The sequence below is a fragment of the Salvia miltiorrhiza genome, chromosome 7, assembly GCF_028751815.1.
Source record: "Salvia miltiorrhiza cultivar Shanhuang (shh) chromosome 7, IMPLAD_Smil_shh, whole genome shotgun sequence".
Lineage (NCBI taxonomy): Eukaryota > Viridiplantae > Streptophyta > Magnoliopsida > Lamiales > Lamiaceae > Salvia > Salvia miltiorrhiza.
In genome coordinates this window covers 7,412,863-7,436,360 of record NC_080393.1, presented here as the reverse complement: position 1 = coordinate 7,436,360, position 23,498 = coordinate 7,412,863, and the positions used below count along the sequence as shown (strand labels likewise).

At 36.2% G+C, this 23,498-nt stretch overlaps 4 protein-coding genes across 5 annotated transcripts in view; 1 reads left to right on the top strand and 3 right to left on the bottom strand.

Annotated features, from left to right (window-relative positions):
* The window catches only part of LOC130992114 (nucleolar complex-associated protein 2), an 884,658-nt gene that overhangs the window by 56,849 nt on the left and 804,311 nt on the right, over window positions 1-23,498 (bottom strand). The gene's annotated exons all lie outside the window — the stretch shown is intronic.
* Window positions 215-5,374, bottom strand: LOC130992140 (uncharacterized). Its single transcript, XM_057916666.1, has 10 exons — window positions 5,019-5,374; window positions 3,573-3,698; window positions 3,055-3,142; window positions 2,424-2,509; window positions 2,138-2,356; window positions 1,727-1,893; window positions 1,147-1,305; window positions 976-1,056; window positions 845-899; window positions 215-625 (listed from the first exon to the last, which is right to left on the bottom strand). Exons 1-10 carry the CDS (start codon window positions 5,127-5,129, stop codon window positions 431-433), a joined length of 1,287 nt encoding a protein of 428 aa, XP_057772649.1. The 5' UTR covers window positions 5,130-5,374; the 3' UTR covers window positions 215-430.
* Window positions 10,940-15,608, top strand: LOC130992163 (uncharacterized). Of its 2 annotated transcripts, none has more exons than XM_057916698.1 (9): window positions 10,940-11,144; window positions 11,463-11,660; window positions 12,560-12,639; window positions 13,213-13,272; window positions 13,416-13,649; window positions 13,729-13,791; window positions 14,765-14,833; window positions 15,095-15,140; window positions 15,233-15,608. In XM_057916698.1, the coding sequence occupies exons 1-9, from the start codon at window positions 11,135-11,137 to the stop codon at window positions 15,301-15,303; spliced, it is 831 nt and encodes a 276-aa protein (XP_057772681.1). In that variant the 5' UTR covers window positions 10,940-11,134; the 3' UTR covers window positions 15,304-15,608. The 2 variants fall into 2 exon arrangements, 1 of the variants encoding a protein (XP_057772681.1); XR_009091250.1 differs by having other exon boundaries at window positions 10,987-11,144; window positions 14,745-14,833; window positions 15,233-15,267.
* On the bottom strand, window positions 15,704-17,291 carry LOC130992156 (uncharacterized). The gene is made up of 2 exons (XM_057916684.1): window positions 16,208-17,291; window positions 15,704-16,138 (listed from the first exon to the last, which is right to left on the bottom strand). Exons 1-2 carry the CDS (start codon window positions 16,835-16,837, stop codon window positions 15,854-15,856), a joined length of 915 nt encoding a protein of 304 aa, XP_057772667.1. The 5' UTR covers window positions 16,838-17,291; the 3' UTR covers window positions 15,704-15,853.

Here is a 23,498-nt window from a genome sequence, read left to right as displayed (position 1 = left end):
ATAATGTCAAAATACATGTATGTATTTCTTGTATATCGGCAAACTTGAACCCATTGGCAATGTGTCTAAATCAACTATTGGAGACAATCAAAATAATAGCATCTGTAAACAGAACCTAAAAACACTGCCCACTAATTGCAATACTGAAATTTGAGTATAAAAGAGATTTTCTTATCAGTTGGAGTTGGATCACGTGGAGAGAGAGAGAGAGATCTTGATACGAATGTAGCTTTTGGAAACAATGGAGGTTCCCCATTCATCAGTACATCTCAAAAAAACTGATGACAAATTCGAGCATAAACTTAATATGCCATATTCAAACTTGCTTTTTGCAAGACAAAATGTTAGATAGTAGTATACAAGCAGAAATAGCAGGTAGAGAAGGGGCATAAACACTTGCAAGATATAGCAGCAAAAGAGGAAGTTCAGCTCACGACTGGGACCCTCTTCGGCTCCGGTTACCACCGACATTTTTTAGGTGGCTCAAGTCTGTCGGATATAGGTCCCTGTGACTGGAGGAACCACTGCGGTGCCCTTGAGATGGAGAGCGAGGAGACGAATTTGAGGGACTCCCTCTTGAGACCTCTGATTCCAGTAGGCTGGCTTCTTCCACGAGCAGATTTAACTGTTTCAAGAAAAGCCAAACATAAAGTAAGGTCGATAAAAGCTGCAGGGCAAAATGAAACTTCAGATCCTTTTATTTGACATAGAGGGATTGAATTCGGAAAAGGGATAAAAGATACGATTTTGGTGGAAGATTAGGAAAGATGAGACAAGAACAGCTCAAAATCATACAAACAAGTTTACCAACACAAGGGCAATTAGGCCAATGCATGACTTGTACCTGAATTTCATTTTCTCTCAAGCGATCTTGAAGAACAGTCATGGCAGGACTCAAGCTACAAACAGGAACATATAAAACGTCGGTAAAATTGAGCCAAAATAGTGAAGTGGAAAAAGTTTGATGATTCTTACCAGTACTCAATCATTTTGCACATGGAAGACTTGTACGTGGATGTGTGATGAATGAAAGAGAGGGGGTGAACTTTGCTGTCCCTGAAGATGCATCAAATAATGGTGGTTAATGATAACAAAACAAAATGTCGAAGAAATAAAATGGGAGTCATGCCAGGCATTTAATGCCACCTTGTATTTTGTGCCATTGCTTGATTATATGCAGTCTTCTCCTCTTCATACAGTACCCGCTGGAGATTTGTAAATGATGACAAAGGCGAATCGAGACTCAAAAGGGATGATGTAGGGAGAACATGAAGAGGAATTTCCTTTCTGATATATTCTGCGCCACTGCCAGTAAACAAAATATCTTCTAAGATTCGAGACAAAAAAATATGCTGAAACAAAGGCAGCACTAGAAGATAAAAGCAAGCAGCGAGAAAAATGATTTTAGGCAGTAAGAGAATATAACATCAAGACCCTAGAACAAAGACGGCTAGACAAAATCTACTGGCATAGCTTTTGGTAGGCAAAGTTTAATGTTTTATAGGGAGTATTAGGTGAACACATTGAAGCCCCAAGTCAAGCAACTAAAGGTAAAAATATTCCAAAATCTTATTCTTGAAATGTAACATAAAATTTCACTTTACCATAGATAAAGTTCATTTTCCTTAATGCCATAGTCAAATTATTTTACCAATTTAAAAACATCATTTGACAATGAGTTAGGGAAATGGAATATTGAAGTGATAAGAGTTCATACTCACATTACCTCATCTCCAAATTTGACAAATGCATCGCTTCTTGCATACCTTCAGTCATATCCATGGGATCCAAGTCATGAATTGCATCATTCAAACTGTTAGCATGACTATTGTTTCCTGTTTTAGCATTAGCATTAGCAAAAAAACCTCCCAAACGTGGTGATTTCCCCGAGCCCTAGCAAGACAAGTTCAATTACTATATATGAGCAATCAAGTAACATTCAAACCCACTGGTAAAGAATGCATTTTCATTCTATATCACTATTTCAGTGTCATCATGCCCAGTATATTTGATTCTGAGGAATTTTATGAAGAACCCGTATCCAAAATTCAACAGATTAGCTACTACAAATTATTATCAACCAAGCCATCATAGACTTGAGAGACAGAAATCAAGTCTATGCTGATTCAGGGCATACCTTAGAAGCCCTACCAGCTGCCTCCGAATCTCCAGTGTCTTGTTCCATAGTTTCTCCTTTGGAAGAACCAAACACGGCAATTGCATTATCTGAAGAACTCATGGACGACTCTACATCTATAATAGCACTTTTTAAAACAGGAGTGAGAGAAAGAGGTTTCATCATGTGACCCTGCTTCCCATCCATAGACTGAAATGCAATGACTTGAATCCTTCCAACCTGTAATGACCTATATGAGCTGAAAAGAAAAACAGACTACGTCATAGGAAATGATATTAACACTAACCTTTTGAGCATCTTCACTGAAACAAGAAAATATCAAACCAATAAACCCAGAATCCAATAGCTGATACATTGCTTGAGTTCGCACATCTGCAGATATCCCAGAAAAATGGTATCATATACAATAGTAGATGAGGAAGAGAGTGCAGAAGAGAAGAACTACCTACAGGTTATAAGGACACCCACATCAACAAAAAGTTTAATGCATCAGAAACACACAAGATTTTTTGTGAAATATATATTATTTATACAACTGCACCTTTTAAAATTTCATAACATTCTAGACAGTATTCATAGGAAAACTATCTCAGAGTGTGAATTTAGCTAGACAGGAGCAAGTCAATCTAGGACCAAAAGTAAATTTGAATTCGCTGGAGACAGAGCTACAGAATCGATGAGTTTTATTACTGAGGTTAAAAAAAGGTAATAATACCAATTCAGAAGAACCAAAACCAAGCCAGGCAAGAAAATCAGAATGGGTTAAGAAAAATGGGGTCCTAGCAAGATTTCTATAGGTTTCCTGCTTTCTTTTTTAATATTGTAAATTTGTAATGTAACATAAGGAAATAAATCACAACTGCCAACACAGCCCAAATAATCTCCCTGGGAACACTTTGAGTCATTAAAAAGCTCACCAACATGAGATGGTAGGACTGTGATATGAGGATGTGAGTGATACCAGCCAATCACTCTAGTTGTAGTCCCTGTTTCCGTTGTCATTCTGTGTTATAAGGTTAACTGGACAAAGTCATCAACGATCAACAGAGTAATACACATAAGCCAAAGAAAGGCATATTTTATTAACCAAATTATCCAGCAAGTTCTCTACATATATGCAGCCATAAAGGGTAATAGGAAAATTAATGCAGCAGCTTTAAAGATTTTTCTCATTTGACATTTATGCTTTGTCTTATTAATAGATTAAACCTATAAAACTTGTTTAGCAGTGTATAAATTTTTTAAAAGTTTAATCAGCCAAAAATTGGGTTAGTTCAGAATCAAAAGCACACAAAAACTTCTACCAGTATCCCACTTTAAGATCTGCTTTTCTAATGAAAATAATTGATATGAAGCTACTAGTGTACATCTGAAGTTATTCTTATCAATTTCCTCCATAGATGTTCAATAAGATAAAGATGTAGTAAAAGGATATCTCAGCATGAACTGATGCAGCAGTCAGCTGCTCTGGGTTAGTCTCTACTCTATCCTTCTGTCGATCAGAACGTGGTTGTGGAAGTGCTCCCCAAATCAATGCAGTTACATTACCATTCTTTGAACTCTGAAAGAAAAAAGAATATTATCAGCAGAAGAAGAAAATTCTTCAAAAAATGGCATAGATATATGGCTCACCAGAACTGCATTGATTCAGTAGACCACCAAAGTTTAAAGTTCAGTTAATTGGCTATAAGTAATGGCTTGAGCAACAAGCCTCTACAATATCACTTACTAAATTTACAAATTCAACACCCGGATGTTGCAGAAAGCTGCTCAGTGATTCCATCATTACTACAACTAATAGATAATAAGTGACCGTTATTTTTGTAAAAGTAGAAGAAAAACAGAAAAAGGGTTACGAGATAATTGCCATAGATTACTTTCTATTTTAACAAAATCCAACTTGAATATAGCAGAAATGTTACAATGTGTGCTTCAGATCTTTAATATCTGTGATCCTCCAAGTTCAGGTTAGCAAATGTCAGTGCACTTGCTTAATAATGGTCCTTGGAATAACCTAATTATGGAAGCTTTAAAATTTTCAGACATATTGCCCTTGCATATGGAGCTCAAAACAATTTGAAAAACCCATGTTACAAAGGCGCCAAAAATCATAGGACAAAAATTACATGGTCTTGAAAGTAAAATACTTCATAAGTTTGTAGTATATCATAACCTTAATCCAGAACTTCCTACAATAATCAGAGCACCTAACAACTTTTCTTTCTTCCTTTTTTTGGGGGGGCTTGTCATTTCCTCCAAATCAGTAAGTGTATCATCCTAATTTGAAATGTGAAAACAACAAATATCAACAATCGAACACAAAATTTCTCCGGACAGGATCCACAAGATCCTAGTTGTAGCTAAACTTAATCCAAAATTCCTGTAAAATTTCACATTTACATAGCTCAATCCTAATTTGACCAGTTGAGTAACTAGACACCAACTCTTTCTTATTCTTATAAACTTGTGTTTTTTTTTTTTGGCAATCAGTAAGTCAACAAACAAAATTTATGGAAACAATGGGTGGAAACATCAAAATAATCAGTAAAACCACAATTATTAAGGGCAAAATCCTCTTGAAATAAGATCAAGCCGTGCAACTTACAAAGCTAAATCATAAAATGGAGACCCCAGTAGGAAAAAACAAAAAATCAAGAGCATGAATATCCTCAAAATTTCTTAAGGCAGCTCTGCAAACAAATATAAGCAAATGTGCAAGTTTGCAACCCGTTAGGTGTAAACACCTAAAAACCCTACAAACGCTCTATCCTCACAAAACCATATTAGAAGAAAACAAAGCCGCAAACTTCAACAGAGCTTAAACCCATAAAAATGGCAAACATAAAGAACAATGATTCAGACAAAATGGAATTCAATGAACCTGTATATCACCAAGAAGAAGGCCCATGATCTCCTCAGTCTCAGTGGACAATGCATGGGTCAGACACGTCAACCACACATCCTCCGACATCTTCACGCTTGTTAGAGACATCCCTTCTCTCTGGCTCGCCCTCTTCTCTCTCACTACCTTACTCCCTTTATCTCTCTCTCTCTCTATATATATATCGATCAGAATGTTCTCAATCTCCTACGAACCAACATATATCTCTCTCAAGAGACCTTTGTCCTGCACAATTTTGTTTATTTTCTTCTAAAATGTCTTGAAACTTTCGATTTCTAGCTCGTATTGATGTTAGATACGTGGGGGTTTGGTTTGGGGTTTGGGGAAAATGCGAAAATTTTGTGGGTTCTTGTAGAGTGCGCCCTGTGGTGGGTCGTAGCTTTGATTTGCTGCACCCGCGAATCCTGGCCGTTGATTTTGCAAATTTTGGGAAACAACTTTTCGAATTGCTGAATTTAATTGCGGAAGTTTTATTGTTTCTTGTAAATTTTTTACTCGATGCCATTATTGGGCTCTTATATTACCTATATGAAGTTATATTTATACAAATATGTATTTTTTTTACTGTCAACCAATTACATGAAATATAGATGTCTGTATTCGTTGTGGATTTCCACAGACTTTAAAAAGTCCATGTATTTTAAATTCCATGGAATTCACATAGATTCCAGACGGCTTTCAAAGAATTCGTGGTTGGATTTCACCCCGATTTTCACTGATTTTCGAAAAATTTGGAGGATAATTCTGGAATTGAAATCCATGATGCCAACGCCCACTGAGTCCCAGCACCGCTGGAAACCCAGCGAGCGCTGGGAGTAAGTAAATACTATATAAAGGGCCAGCGAGCGCTGGTGCCCTAATTTTTTCATACTTCTCAACCTCTCCCAGCGCCGCTCCAGAACCTCCCACCCAAAAAATCACCTTCAACTACAATTCTTCCATACCACTACCCTCTAAAATCACCTTCAACGATATAATGGTCCGAATGAAGAACGCAAACGTCGGTAGAGAGGAGCAAACTTTGAGCGAAAGGTATGAATGTCCATTTGAATTGCAAAGCGAATTAGAGGGAGAAATATTTAAGAAATTCAACTTGAATTACATTACTCCTCCACATTACTTGGATTGGGAATTGATTAATGATTTGAAACTTAAGCAGCAAGTTGGTTTGTATTTGAAGAATCTAGGGATGAAAGAGTATGCTAAAAATATTGCATTTTCTGGGTATGATCCTCTATGTTATGAATTTATGACTACTGTGGAAATAAGTTGTGATATGAAATGGATTAAAGTTAGGATGTATGAGCGAGAGTATCGCATTAGTTTGGCTAGAATGAAAGCTGTTTTTGGTTTCAGTATTGGTGGACTATCTGATAAAACTCGGGGATGGAATGTTAATCAAGCGTGGAATCGATTGACTGACTGTGATAATTGGGATAGTTCGGGTATGCCTAGTGGGTACATTAAGGATCCGGCGTTGGCTATTGTTCATAAATTTCTTGCATATAATGTGTCTGGAAAGGAGCAGGCGAATAAGGTGAATGCAGTTGAGGTATTTTTGCTGGAGTGTGCTTTAGATGGCACAAAAGTGTGCATCTCACAGTTTATTTGGGCTGCTATGATTCGGGCGAAGAAGCGCCCAACTGCCCATGCTTCTTTCGCTACTATTATCACTGGTTTGGCACACAAGAATGGAGTTCTTGCTGCGACAGATGGGCTTCAGCATGGTCAGGATGAGCTGCATGGTGAGTACATTGATTATAGTGAGCTCAGAGCAGCTCAATTGATTTCTGACCGATACACGCTGGTTCCTCATGAGAAGAGGAGTTGTGTGGTTAACTACATACACTCCGAGATTGCAGCAGGCCGTCGTCCCCGCATTGATCCTGGTGCCGGTCCATCTGGGACCGCCGGTGATGATGATGAAGAGAAGAACGAAGAAGAAGCTGAAGAGGAAGCCGAAGAGGCAGAGGAAGAAGACGAGGGGAATGGAGAGCGAGCAGCTGGTGGTTCAATGTCGAGAGACTACTATCAGCAGGTTCAGAATGATCTCACATCATTCCGTGCACACTTTGATTCATCCATGGGAGCATTCCGAGCTCATTTTGACTCATCGATGACATCAATGAGGGATGATATGAATGCTCGCTTTGATGCACAAGACCAGCAGATTGCCGAGCTGCAGCGCCAGTTGGATTCTTGGAGACCACGTTTCTGAGTTTTTATATTAATGTTGACATTGTTTTATGAGTTTGGATAATTTTATCTTTTGAACAATGATTAATGTTTGTTTTAATGAATTATGTTTGCATTTGATTCATGAGTTTCATGTTTTCATTACATTTTAATCATGTTATTATGTTTTTATGATCATACAAATGAAATGAAAATAAAAAAAATATACACAAATTTGTAACATAAGCAACCCCAAAAAATATGAATTCCACAGAATTGAGCATGAAATAGAGGGTATTTGTTTGGGATTTGAGTAAAATCCCCATAATTCGAGCATTCTGAATTGGAGCTCCAGCGGCCGCTGGAAGCCAGAACACGCTGGGAACCCAGCGGCCGCTGGAGCTCCAATTCAGAATGCTCGAATTCTGGGGATTTTACTCAAATCCCAAACAAATACCCCCTAATTCATGCTCAATTCCGTGGATTTCATCAAATCCCCAACTAATACACCCCTAATTATATAATTCATGCTCAATAAAATCAACCAATATCCATTAAAAAAAATCTATAAAAATAACGTCAACATCCATAAAACATCCAACATTGCATAATTAAAATACTATGAAGATATAAAATTTATGAAAAAAATATCTGGCTAAAAGCTAATATAGAACCCTGAACTTGTCTGCTTTTTTGAAGGGGTGGTAGGCGTCTGTCGAATGTGAGAGGAGAAAATAATCGAAGAGGGGTATTTAAAAGCGTTGCTGGGCTGGGCTGCCTGGGCCCAGTGACCACTGCAACCCAGCGGCCGCTGGGAACCCAGCGCAAGCTCAAACCCAGCGAGCGCTGGACTTTCTCAACGGGTGCTGAGTTCCGGCGCTCGCTGGCTTCTTGGCCGCGGGCGCTGGAACTCAGCGCTCGCTCAAAACTCCATGGATTTCAATTCTCGTGGTTCTTGGCCGGATTTCGTCGTGTGTATTTTTTGGATGAAATCCATGAAAGTCATTCCGGATTTGAAGTTAATGGAATAACGAATACACCTAGATTTGTATGGATTTTAAAAAGTCTGAAACGAATACACTCAGACTTTTAAAATCCATAGAAATCTATTAAACTCCACAACGAATACACCCCATAAACTTTGATTGCCTTTATTCTCTAGGTATTTTTCTGTTTGGCAATGTTCAAAATCATCAAAGCCTAGTGGCAATTGTCTTAACCTTTTCTCTTTGAGATATTCATGATTCTCAGCCTACTTCTATTTTTAATTGTCTCATCACTTTTGTCTTTTAGATTTTTTCACTTCGTGAAGTATATTAATACTTGTAACACTTAGGCTCGATATAAGTAAAATTGAAAATAATATTGAACTGTCTCTTTAATTCAAAATGTGATGATAAATTAACATTTTGTATTTCTTTTATCAAATTCATTGTAAATTGTATTTATTCGTCTCTTGATGTAGCGATATACATGTGATGTCTCAATGTTTTTCAATTTCATAGTTAGAATTATAAATTGATTTCACAACCTCTTTTTATCTATATAAAATGGTAATACTAAATATTGCCAATGTAGATCCTACATCCATAACCAGTGTAATAAATATAGCTTAACTAAAATCTCCATAAATTCCTTCAAAAAAAAAAACAAACTCCATAATACTCTATAAATTGTTCATTAGATGCCTGTAAAAATTTTTTAGATGCCTGTAAAATTACATACATGTATTTGGCCACTAATTGAAAAAACACAAAATCTGGCCATTTATTACGTGTTAAGATTGTTTTGCCCTTAATTAGGGTGGACCGGATTCGTAACAGATTCAGGTTTGCGCGCGAGTTAGACACATATGACACTATTAGTGTCATATGTGCCAACCGAAAAAAAAAATCTAAGTATATAACACTAATAACACTAATATGGCCATAAGTACCATTCGTGCAACACTACATAAGAGAGAGTATATGACACTAATGGCACTAACATGATCATAAGTATCATTCATGCAACACCCTAAATAGATAATCTAAACCCTAAATGGATAATGGATAATCTAAATCATAAATGGGGAATCTAAACCCTAAATGATAATCTAAACTAGGGATGTCGATCAGTTTGGGTACGAAAATCTAAACCCTAAATGGATAATCTAAACCCTAAATGACGAATCTAAATCCTAAATGATAATCTAAAATCATAAATGGATAATCTAAACCCTACGAGGAAGTGTTCAAAATTGTCATATAACTGTACTCATCTAAATAATATCAGCACACAAGTATATGACACTAATATGGCCATAAGTACCATCCGTGCAGCACTGAGTATATGATACTAATAGTGCCATGTGTGCCTAACCCGCGCGCAAATCTGAATCCGACCCGAATCTAGTCCGCCCTAATTAAAGGCAAAACAATCCTAAAATGTAAAAGATGGCCAGATTTTTTATGTTTTTTCAATTAGTGACCAAATATTATGTTTTTTTTTTCAAAATGATTATGCGAGTATATTGTTTCATAAAACAATTCATTTTTCGATGATTATATAAATTTATTTATTCCTTTTCAGGTTCATGTTATTGATGTGTGGACTAGAGTGTAGTTAAATGGTGTATTCTCTATTATTGTAAATTTATCACAAGAAAAAGAAAGAATGAAAAAATATATAAAAAAATTGATCATATTTTGATGGTCTTCACTTTCTTTATTCTCATGTTGAATTGATTTTTTTTATCACACTAATCATTTATCTCGTGATAATGTTATTTACACACGATAATATTATCCATAATTAAGTGTAAATAAGAAAAAAAAATACATGTTTTATGAAAATTTCTGTGTATACTAGAAAAGAATTCAATTATTTTATAAAATATGTGAAAATTACGGGAAAAAAAATGAAAATAGTTATTTTTCCACTCATTTAATTTGCAACGAAAGACACCCAAATAATAAATTCAAATTAATAGCGACCAATTAGTGGCCCCCTATATTTGTGGACAACCATTGTCCAGTCCTATTGTCTCTTGGAATAATTTTGGTTCAAATGATTTATTTTCCATTGACTAAAATCCATCAGTGCTTCAGTTCAATCGACGTTCGAAGTGCTCGTTTGCACAATAAACGCCATTAAACATAGTATTTTAATAAGAAACATTTACATAGTATCCCTAAACTAACATCACCTTTTAAACTAATTTTATAAAAGAAATCATCCTAAATAAAAATTTATTTTCACAAGAACTTATATAAGTTTTGTCTCACAGTAAACTAGACTCAAACAAAACTACCCATGATCTTTTACTAGCTTTTAAGTTGAGATTAAAAAAAAAAATATTATCTAAAAATACCATATAAAATATTATTGTCTTAGACTACTCCCATTGGTGACTTTGTCACCAAAGTCATTGGAAAAGACAAAAACTTATAATTTTAAAATAAATCAAAAATATATAATTTTGTGTGACTTCCCAATGTCATGAGAATGGCATCGCCATATGGCATTCTTTTATTGGTGCCACTTAATTATATATTAATATATCTTTTAATTTTATACTTTAAAATAGAAAAATAATTAGGTCATGAGAATGTCACTGGGAGTAGAAATAAGATGAAAGTTGGGTTGTGTATTTTAAGGAGAGAAAAATACATATTTTAATTAAAGGTTGGGTTGAGGGAAAGTCACTGATGGGGATAGTCTTAGAAAACTATCTTAATCTTAATAATTTTAAACTTTTTATAAAATTATCCATATTCTAAAACAAGACAGAAAAATAAATGACAAAACGGGATCTAGTTCTTCGTTAACATCGTTTGCGGAAAGCTTAAAAATCTGAACACATCAGTCACTTCTGCTGCTGCTCATCCACCTCCGCCACCATCGCCACAATTCTCTTATCAACTTATCATCACTTTCTCATGGCTGCGTGTTAGTCCTCTCTCTCTAAACACAAGTATTTGTACTTAAACATTTACCTGTGTACAGTTATACATATACTTCGTGTATCTAAAATATATAAGTATAACAATTCTCGTTTATGTGATTGCTATGACGTTTATTGATCCCATTCATTACATATCCTGCATTGAGTTTCTGTTCTTCCCGAATTTGTGGAATTTTTGTGCTTCTTTTCCCAGGTATTTCTACCTCGAACTTGCAGTAGAATTTCGTGGAACTTGCACTGAAATGAGATTATGTGTCATCAATGTTGTGGATTTTGATATATATATATACATATATTTTCAGGTGGTTTAGGGACTTCAACCCTTACAGTTGCAAACTTGGAGCTGGGCTTTGTTATACCCAAATTGAGCAATTTGCAAACTTTGTGTGGTTTGAGGGCTCGAAAATTTGTCCAATTTAATGATCTGGCACTGTCACATAATTCAAAGAAAGCTATATTGATTAGGTGCCGGAGTTCGAATTCCGAGGCTGGGCCTGATTGTGAGTGCTAACTATGTTAGCTTTGTTTGCTAGGTTGTTTAAGTGTCTGTCCTATGTTTAGCTTTGACAGTTGTGTTTATTGAGAGCAAGTTGTTTTCTGTGCTCAATTTTTTAGTTGTCTGGTTTCTGAGTTGAATTCCTTGCTTTATATGATGGTTTCTGTGGCATGTTCTAAAAGTAGTAAAAAAATGTAGAAAATTGAGAGTTTTTTTTGTGTGAATTTAGGCGCAGAGTTTGTGGCATTTATTATATGAATTAGTTTATTAAGGTGGATGGTTTATCTGTCTCGGAAATTTTGATCTGTTTTATTGTCATAGGCGCTTGATCATTTTACATGCACCGAATTTAAGTTTTCTATCGGAGGGTAAAATAGTAGAGCTCAATCTGTTTCAGTGGATTTATGTCTGGAAGGAATTTGATATGTCTTGAAGCAAAAATGAAATCTGGATTGGATTTAGATGCATGTTTTGCAGTAAAAGAAAAAAAGTTGAAAAGAATTTAGATCACATTTAGCAGTCAAATTATGTGCAAAACGAGGAAGATGAAAATGGAATGTCAGTGATAGGAAAGAGGGGGTCCTCTCATTCTTTTTTTTTTTTTTTTTGATGAAATTACATTTATAAATAATACAAACCACACACACACCCCACCTAGTGGTTATTGTGGCCGAGAGTACTCGAACCTGTGACCTCTTGGACAACAGGCAACCACCCCAACCACTAGGCCATCCCAAGGGGACAAAATTTTAAAAATTAATAAAAAGGGGGTCCTCTCATTCTTTATATTACCTATAGTGGTGTGATAGATATCAAAAGATGGCACTGCTTGGTATCACAGCCTTGATTGTGTATTTTCTTTTCTTTTCTTTTCTTTAATTCTCATAATCAACGGTCCAACAGCCACTACCAATTTGGAGAACAATCCTGAAGAAAGTCTGTCATCTGATGTGCCAAGCACATACGTTCCCAATCCGTTTGAGGTGAGTTTTTGTTATTTGCATAAAAATAAATTTGTATGTACTATAATCCTAGATTCCTAGTTATTGATTTATTGTTATTTCACTGCATTCGTTGCTTAATAAGATTGAATGTGACTAAAAGAAAGATTCTGAACATTAGTTTTGGACAACTATACCAAGCACAAGGTGGGAAATTTACTGTTTGTATTAGAGAAAAAAGAAAATGCTGATCCTAAATTAGTAAATGAAAACCATGGATAACCTTCTTTTTCAAATGTGCATGGTATCATTCGGCAGAATCGGCACTGATGCCATCTTCCTCTTCCTTAAGAAAACAATTATTAGAAGAAGAAAAAGAATGATAAAGAAGCTATACATTGTTTTTCCTGAGTTGTGTTTATAACTTTCAATTTCCTGTCAGTTCATTGGAAATGCTCAAATACTCATGAGGATTCAATTCCTGTTTAGCCAATGTCCCGAATCTATGCAAAGATTTCACCTCTTGTTGTACTTGTTAATTATTATGCTATTTTCTGACATTCATGAACACACGCACTTTATAAATGGAGGCTCTCTTAAATTCTCATTTTACAGGTAGAATCTCTTCTTACAGTTCTGTGTGACACAAAATCAATCATGCAGTTTGAACTTAAAGTAAGAAAGTCCACTATTTCTTTTATTTTCATCCTTTTTGGAGAACATCATTTCATCTTCAGCAAGATTGTGAACACATCGAGTGCTTCTATTAAGCAAATCTAAAGTCTGTCTGGTTTCTTATATATATTTCCCATCGTGAGCTTGGGGAGTTTCAATTACATGTGACTAGAGAATCGGCTGAGCAGAGCGCACCTCCACAAGCTCCAGTTCCTGCACCAGTTGCTGCCCATGCAGCTCCTGAAACTCCTGGTTCTGATAATTCTGAACTGTCACCGCCTTTAGCCCTCGCCAAATCATCATCTTTCTCTGGAAGAGTTCAGACCTTGCTTGACAAGGCAGCGGATGAAGGTTTGGCAATACTTCAATCTCCAAGGGTAAGAATACATAGCTGCTAATTTTATACATGATGGCTTCTTCAATATGGCCATATTAACTTTTGTTATCTTGATGTAGGTTGGATACTTTAGAAGATCTAGGACGATTAAAGGGAAACGGGCTCCTCCATCTTGCAAAGAGGTATCTGTTTCATGTCACTTTAATTGTTTATGTTAGGAAATATTGGAAAAAGAAACAAAAGGGGCTTAGACACAGGATTTTTTTTAAACATCCGATAAATCAATCAAATATAGATTAATGCATAAGCACCCTCCAGTTTGATGCATCTTTCATCTTAACTTGATTTCGCTTCTTGGAGGTGGTGGACTTTGTTTCTTGCCACAATTGCTCAAGCATATTATAGCGGTACACATGATTGCAAAGTTTTATTTGGTGGGTTCATGGGTTTCTTCTGGGGTATCATTCATAGAATTCAAACATCATCAATCCCTTTATCAACTTGCATAATCACTTCTACATTCTGCAAATTTTAAGCATAACTTTTGTAACGCCTTGAGCCCACATGGGGGGTGGGACCGTGGGGGCCTGCAGTGCTATGGCATTGGCGGCACAATGGGCTCCGCCATCAACTACTTGGCATTCGTCCTCACTTTGCCAAAATGGTTAACCCAAGTTGCTAGAAGAGTCCATTGAGCTTTAATTTAAACTACCTAAACATTCATTACCCGCGATGTGGGAAATTACCATTTTTGGCAATTTCAAAGTGAAAAATGACATTTATCCAAGTTTAGTTAGCGTCAAAGGAATTTTCCCAATCCTAGAAAATATATACGCATTGCATATGCGAGAACATGTCTGACACATGACTATAGCATATATATAATCTTTACATAGTATCATTCTACTCATTACTTTTATTAGCATAAAAATATTGATGCCTCCACAAACTCTCATTGTTTCAAAGAAGTTTCTTATTCAATTATGATATGGAATGATTATTCTGAAGGAGCGAGATCCATATTTTGTCATCTGATTTATGGGTGTGTATTACATTGTTACTGTGGCTCATTATATCACCCTTTAAAGGCTAACTTTGTACACTAATGTCATCTGCAATTTCTTCAACTGAACAGTTTATGTTACTGCTTGACAGAAGGACACAGTGAAGGAGGGTCAGGTGCTCTGCTACATCGAACAGCTAGGTGGAGAAATACCTGTTGAGGTTTGGCCTGGCTTCAATCACCATGATCTGACGTTGAGCTAAAATTACACGTTACAATAACTTGCACACCCTTCCATAGTTCCATTTAGTATTCTCATTTTGATTTCAAATAGAGGACATCTATATTGCAGCATGCCTAATAATTAAATTGGCTTTGCAACTTTTTTCTTTCGATCCTTGTACTACTCACGCACTTTTTATGTGCACTATGCATGTTAAATTTATATATCATTCATTCCCTTTTTATTTGTTTTTTGCCAGTCCGACATTTCTGGTGAGGTCGTTAGGATACTTAAAGAAGATGGCGGTTAGCATCCTTCCTTACGTAAATCTTTGTGGTTCTCCAATTTCTTGTTTTGCATTCACTGATACGCTTCATATTCACTGTCATGTTCACAGATCCCGTTGGATATGGTGATGCTCTTGTCGCAGTCCTTCCTTCCTTTCCTGGAATAATGAAGCTTCAATAGATCCTCCTACGAAAGTCATTAATACCTGATGCTCCTAGCTTCAGTTATCTCTTTCTTCTACCAATATTACTATGCAAACACCAATAACTAATACTGGAATTAGGTTGAACAAATTAAATAAACGAACAGATTAGCTCTATGAATATTATTATGTATTCCTTGCCTATAAATAGAAATCTAGTTATTCTTGACTTCTTGTAGACCCTACGTGACTTGTCTGATGTTGCGTGGATTTTTCTGTTGTACTGACTCTATGAACATGCTACATTTTTATCGAAATGGATTCCATGATCCAACTTTTGTCATTATGTTAGCTTTGTTCCAGTTGCTGGTGAGTTTTCATTCTCAATTAGCTTCCTTGCTAGAAATCTTGAATCTAAATTCAGGAACACTACAAATATAGTGCAACCTGCCACTTGAACTAACCATTTTGCTTATACAGCCCGTTTGAACGTTGTTTTGCAGCTTACACGTAAGTATGATTTTAATAAATGTTACACTCAGAAATATATATTGACATTTGACATTCACATGAACTTGCTAGCTTTCTCTATTTACTTCTTCTCTCTGCAGATTGAGCGTACTTGACAGTCGAGCAGGCTAAAGCATCCATCGGATCTATGCATTTTCTCCACAAGGGATCATCCGGAGGCAAAAGTTCTCGTAACTCGTCAGAAGCAAGAACTATCCGGTTCACAGCTCTAACCAGAAGAATATGAAGAGAGATTCTCAACAAATTCGTTGCTCCTACAAAGTCTTTTTGGCTCAACGCTTCAACTGCAGGCATCACTATATGTTTCAAGGTGTTTGAATCCGGTATTAAAACCTCAAAACCCTGCAGATGTAGCAGTCTCAGGTAATATTGCAAGAATTATCAAGAAACAAAGGGGCAGGCTAAAAATACCTCGTTTTCAAGTTTCTGCTGATACATCCTAGTCACCAACGATGAGTTGGTGGCTAGAACACCAATGCTGAGAGCGCTTCCAGCTTCAATCGGCCTCAGCTTTGCCTCCTTGAGCTCCTCGGCTACAGATTCGCCCATATGAATAAAAGGTACGGAGCATCCCTCTTCAATTTCATCGTGCCAACATTGCAGTACATGACAAGGCATCACAATGCAGCAAACTCCACATTTCTCAAGAATTGCTCGTTTACACCTTAATTTTTCAACGACCAAACTGTGGTCAATATGCACTCGTTCAGGTTTACCAGAAAGGCAACGGAACGGACCTTTTTGAAGCAACAAAAGCTCATTTCTTAGCACTGGTTCCATGCAGAGGATGAATGGCAGCTCTGTTTCGTGATCAACGAGTTTCTTGGCGAAAATCAGACTGGAATCACCTCCAAGTATCCCTATAACATTGGTTGGATCACTGAGAGCTGCTGGAGTGTGGAATTCTTCACCTTGATGGATGATCGACGACGCTGTAAGTCTCATCATTGCTCGTTTTTGTTTCCCTTTCCTGTGCATCGTGTCTCTAGGTATGAAACAGTGCATGCTAGGTGAACAAATGAACGTCTGGAAAAACGACATGCTTAGTTTAACTATTACATCTGCAGTTTAGCATTGCTGCTCAACTTATTACATGTGTAATGTGTTGCAAAGAAAGTACCAAGATGGAATCTTAGCCGTGGATGTCTTCAGTCACATTTTGTCATTTGTTGGAACATGAAAAGGGTACAATAATTGTGAATGAAGAACTAGGAAACAAAAGTTATGCACTAAGTCTTGTGTAGATGTTTCAATATGATTGGTTATTGAAGGGTAAGGTCATAGTCAATCATGATATCACAGCAGAAATGAGAGAAACCTCGTACATATAAGGATACACGAAAATAAAATAAAAAATTGTGGTCCTTTACTAGCAATTGTTTTCCAATCTCGTATTTCATTTTGCCCGCATCTTTTTGTACTAATGAATTGAAATACGAGATTTAATGACCAAAAGCAAGAGTTGTCTCCCTCATTTAACACGACACATTATCCATGGCTCTTGCTTCAAATAAAAATGCTCGTTTCATGACAACTATTCAACCCATCAGGTAGTTTGTTTACCATATATACATTTCGATTTGTTCTGAAAATATTGTATGCTTATTCGTTTCATGACTGAATTTATTCTTATTATCTTTAATGATTGCATGAAAAATCTAACGATTAAAGAATTTATATTGAAATGAGAAATTTAACATTATTTGTCCGTAAAATTTTGAAATGATAATGGATAATTAGAAAGCTGAGGTCTTTAATTGTGAGTAGAATATACTCCAGTAGCAGTAGCTAGGTCTTTCCTCTTTTGTTTGTGTTTCATTTTCGCGAATAATTAGATGACCTAATATTACATATTTGCCATGAAGTGGAGCCAAACAACACACACAGGTGTCCAACTAGCAATGGTATATGGGTTATTTTCCTGTCATAGAACGGCACGCCCACAAATTCATTATGATTAGTACTCCCTCCGTCCACAATTTAAAGTCCTACTTTGCTTTTAAATTTTTATCCACAAATTAAAGCCCTAATGTATTAGTATATTTTTTGTACTTTTTTATTCTTCTTCTTTTCCTATATTTACTATCATTTGTCATTAATGGACCCACCTTAAAATACTTTTATTATTTTTATATTCTATATTTACTACTCCCTCCGTTCCACTAAAAGTGGCCACATTTCCATTTTGGTTTGTCCCACTAAAAGTGGCAACTTTCCTAAAATGGAAATATTTAGTATTTAATTAAGTTTAATTAATCAATTTAATTAAATTTCTAATTAAACTTAAACCCTCATTAACTTAACAAACACACACACACACACAAAACACACACATTCATCTTCTCTCTCTACTCCCCCCCCACACAGCCCCTCCCCTCGCCCATCTCTCTTCTTCTCCGGCGAGAAGCGGACGACACCAACGCCGGCGTCGGTCGCCGCCCCCGACCTCCCTCTCCCTGGCCTCTGCTCTCTCTCCCTCGCCCGTCGGTCGCCGCCCCCGACCTCCCTCTCCCTGGCCTCTGCTCTCCCCCCTCGCCCCACCCCTGAACTCCCTATCCCTCGCCTCTACTCCCTCCCTCTCGCCACCCACATGGCCGCCGCCGCCTAGAACACACACACCGCCGCTCGTTTCCCCAGGCGCCGCCCTTCTCTCACAAACCCTAGATCTACCGCATCAGCTTCGATTTCCGGCGACCATAGCAGCAGCTTCAATTTTGGGGGCTAGGGCTCCGGTTGGCGATTTTGGGGGTTAGGGCTCCGACGACGTTCCCTACAATCTCTGATTTGGGTGTCTGATTTTGGGGGCTAGGCCACTCCGTCCGTCCGTCCGGCTATGCCACGGCTCTGCTCCGGTAATTTCTGGATTTGAAGCAAATCATTTTTTAAACACATATGGGAGAATTTGAAGGTAATTTCTGGATTTGAAGATTTTTGGATTATGCGATTGATGGGTTTGAAGAATTTTTGGAATGGAAGAATTTCTTGGAGAATTGGTTTTGAGTTTGAAGAATTTCTGGCTATGCGATTTGATGGATCTGGTTTGGGTGTTGGATTTGCGGTTTGATAGAGGGGCATGGGGCCACCGTCGCCGGCGCGGCGCCGGCGATCGGCATCGCCGTCGTCGGAACAGATGCAGTGAGAATGTGACCAAACTTAATTAGTCATTTGATTTTGGTGGACCATATTAATTAAAACATAATAACTCTTTTCTTAATCTCCGTGCCGAAAAGAACGTGGCCGCTTTTAGCGGGACGGAGGGAGTACACTTTATCATTAATGGACCCACTCACAACACCTTTATCATTTTAGTCAACTATCCTTATATTTCATCCACACCACATTTTTCAACTTTCTTAGTTTTCGTGCCCACACCAAAGTGAGGCATTAAATCGTGGATGGAGGGAGTATACGTTTTTTATTTTTTGTATTATGATTCAAAACACTTCATCATTATATCAATCACTTCGTCCTCCGCCTCCAAAAAAAGTAATCCCATAATAAAATAACACGAATTTTAATATAAATGGTTGAGGATATTGATTATTAAGAATGAAGAAATAATTTTATTTTAAAAATTTAATGATAAATAATTATATTGTGAATGAGAAAATTGATTCATTATATGATAGAATATGTAAATAAATTGATATATTAAGATTAGGGGTAAAATGAGATATACCCTTTCTAAAAGATAAAATCTAAAAAATTTCCACCATCTACAAAATAATAAATTATAGGGTTAATTGCCCATAAAATACTGAACTTTCATCCATTTCTAATTTTGCACACAAACTTTGAATTGTGGTATGATAATTACTAAACTTTTGATTTTATCTGATTTTGCTACTAATCCAAATTTCGGCCAAATACTAAGCTAATATATAATATGGTGTGCCAATTTTGACGTGGCGTATTTATTCTTGCGTGACAATTAGTTGGCAAAATAATATACTCCCTCCGTCCATGAAAGAACTTCATAGGAGGGAGTGGCACGGGTTTTAAGAAAAAATATTGTTGAGTGTATTGAGAGTGGATAAAAGGTAGTTGAGTGTATTGGGAGTGGTGAAAAGGTGTTATAATTAATATTGGGAGTTGTGAAAAGTGAAAAGTAAGAGGATTATAAGTGGTGGGGTATAGTCCAAAAATAGGTAGGAAGTTCTTTCGTGGACGTCCCAAAGAGGAAATATAGGAAGTTCTTTCGTGGACGGATGAAGTATTATTTAATTTCTTATCAATAAAAAAATAACACAAAGCAAATATCTCAAATTGTCAATAATCTAATATATCAAATCAAATAATAGTATTTTTTTAGTTGAATTAATTAATTGAATAAATTCAATAATAGTAAGGAGATTATTCGAATTTAGGTATGTATAAAAAAAATTATTTAGCTAAGTAATAAAGTTTATTAAATTTTCATTATCTAAGGATTATTTTTTTTATAAGCTGTATATATTTATACTATTTGAATGACTTCTATTTTATATATTGGAGTAATCAGATTATTTGATTTGATATATTAGTGTTCTTTTTTTTTAATAAGAAATTAACAATAAATACGTCTCGTGAAATATTGGCACGTCATATTAGCATGATATTTGACCGGAATTTGGATTAGTAGCAAAATCAGATAAAATCTAAAGTTTAGTAATTTTCACGCTACAGTTCAAAGTTTGTGTGCAAAACTAGAATTCGACGAAAGTTCAGTATTTTATTGGCAATTAACCCTAAATTATACTCGTTCAAGACACTTTTACCTTCATGTACTATTCGCGCGTTGCTCGACACATCATTGTCGAGCACTTAAGCATATCAAGTGTGTCAAGTATCGAACGCCGAACAATAGTTCAATTTAAACCATTGCTCGACACCTCAAGGTCGAGCATCGCGTGTCGAGCAATAGTTCAATTTGAACTATTGCTCGACACTCAAGTGCTGAGCAACTAAGCATTGAACACTGAATCAATTCAACTATGAGGCGAAGCAGAGAGCAGAGGAGCTACATGGTGAGGCGTGTCGCAGCGAGTAGTGGTGCGCGGCGAGGGGTGGAGTGGGAAGTGGCAGAACGGGAGGTTAGTTTTTATTTATTTTTTAATTATAATTTTATTAAGAGTTTAAATGACAAGTTTTATAAAAAGTGGGGGTAGTATTTATATGTTTGTGTGAGTATTTTTTTTTTGTTTTTATTTTTGAGAATAGGTAAAATCTACCGTTAATCCTTAACATTAATATATTATCAGATAATGTTTATAAATAAAAAGATACTGTATTATTTTTTGAGGATATATTTTTTAGGAACAGATTGTCTCATATACCAAATTCAAGCAACCTCTAGTTCTATATTATACTTGGGGGTGTTTGCTTTTTATCCCTCTAAATGGAGGGATAATACAAGGAGGTATAAATTAATCCCTTCAAGGCGTGACCACATATTTTATACTCTTGTTTACTTTGAATGATAATACATTTATCCCTCGCTTTATATGTGGTATAAAACTATATCACCATTTTTTAGGTATAAAATTATCCATTTCCCAATAAATAAGGGACTGCCTGAAAAATTATACCATCTGCCCGAATTTTTTCATACATCAAAGCAAACAAGGTATAAGGTTATAAATGTAACTTATCCCTCCCTTATACGTGAATGCACTATATTCGAACTGCCCATTACGATCTAAACGAGAATGAGTTGTAATTTGTTTATCTTATAAATCAACCATTTTTGTAAAAGTTCCACTATTCCTACTCATAAGCGTTCAAAACACTGCAACTTTTCACTATCTTCTTCGTAATTTCCACTAATTCAAGAGGACAAGTTTCTTCGCCGAATGCCTTTCCACAAAACAGTTCCCAACTTTTATCATCATCTAAAAAGTTCATCTCAAAAGGGGAAGAGCCAAGTTTGATAGCCGGCTTGTTACAATAACACAACTTCCATTGCCATTATCGGGCGTATCTCGTCCCAAGCTTCCACAACCCACATATCATCTAATACAAGCTACCCCATAACTTTTTATGCAACTCTTCTCCTAATCTGTTAACATCTCCACCCGTGGCGGATCTTCTTTCTCCAAAAAGAATTATTTGTACGCTATATTCCTGAGATATTGACGAACATCAAAGTGGTGCTGAATATGTAAATGCTCATAAACATTTCTGGCAAGAGTAGTCTTACACACCACTGGGCTCACTCGCTTATTGGAAGGATCTTCGGTAAGCATTTCCATAAGGGCAGCATATATAAATCAGATTCTTCCCGGAGTTCAGAGCTTCTGATGATGTAGATACTGAATATTTGGGCTGCTCCGCTTTCGATCCACTTTTCAACTTCAACTGCATCGCCTTTCGCTTGATAAAGCCCATGTTTTCAACTGCTTTCTGTAAATCCAGCAAGAAATAACATCTTTGTTTTCCAAGAAGAGTGGATCCAGCATGGAGTTGATCGACAACATGGGATTCGATCACATCGTGAGCCGCATGAGCCGCAGATGCAATTCGGCTCTCCAAAGCTTCAGCAGCCTCTCTGGTGCATCCATGAGAATCGTAGGTTTCCATGAAATCGATCAAGAAATGGAGAGTTTGGGAAAAGGAAGTGATCTGTTTGTGGTCAAAAGAAAAGGAATGGGGGATGATTGGGAATGAGCTCCAAATCATTCATAAGAGAAACTAGAGCGGCGTAAGCTGCCATGGATCTCTAATTTCTGATAATCTCTAATTTAAAGTTTCAAAGATGAATAAAGATAGAAAATGTGGTGCTTTTTAATTTTTGTGGGGGAGGAAAGGATGCTGAAGAGTGAAGATAGAAAGTGTGGTGCTTCAATAATTGAAATTCAGTGTGTTATCCTTTTTTCGGTTGAGCGACCATTTCAGTCGGATACGAAAGATAGAGTCCAAAGTTTATGCAACTTTCAAATTTGAGATTTATATTAGGAATAACTTAGCGAGATGGGAGCATGCAGGCGAAATGATAGTAACTTGGATATGTGATTACTGACTATGCTTCAAAGCATATAGCAAAATGAAAAGAAAGTTAATGAGTTTAATTAATTGCCAAAGAGAAAAAAGGCAACAAAAGCATTAAGAAGATTGTTTTATTCTTTCCTAATTTCATACAAATTAGATGTGTACAGGTAATAGTATTATTTGCATCATATAATATATGAAAGAGGCAGCACCCTACTCTAGCCAAAACCTTTTAGTTATAGGAAATTCTAGCCATACAAATAAAAATATGGAAATAATAGCATTTTTGACTGAAATACCCTTTTAGTGTGTAACAGTATAAAATACTCTATTACACACATTTTATAAGCGAAAAAGTGTGTAACAGTGTAAAATACACTGTTACACACTTTTTCGCAATCACACACTTTTACGTAATTACACATTTTTGAGAAAAAGTGTGTAACATTGTAAAATACACTATTACACGATTTTTGAAAAAGTGTGTAACAGTGTATTTTACACTGTTACACACTTTTTTGCAATTACACACTTTTACGTTATTACACACTTTTCCGAAAAAGTGTGTAACAGTATTAAGGGTATAATTGTACATTTACATTAAAAAAGGCTAGTTTTTCCATATTTTTATTTGGGTGGACATTTTTTCCTTTTCTTATCCAAGAAGTGCTAATTGAGCCCATTAACTCTATATGAAATGACAACAAAAATGATTAATTAGCATAAAATAAAAGTA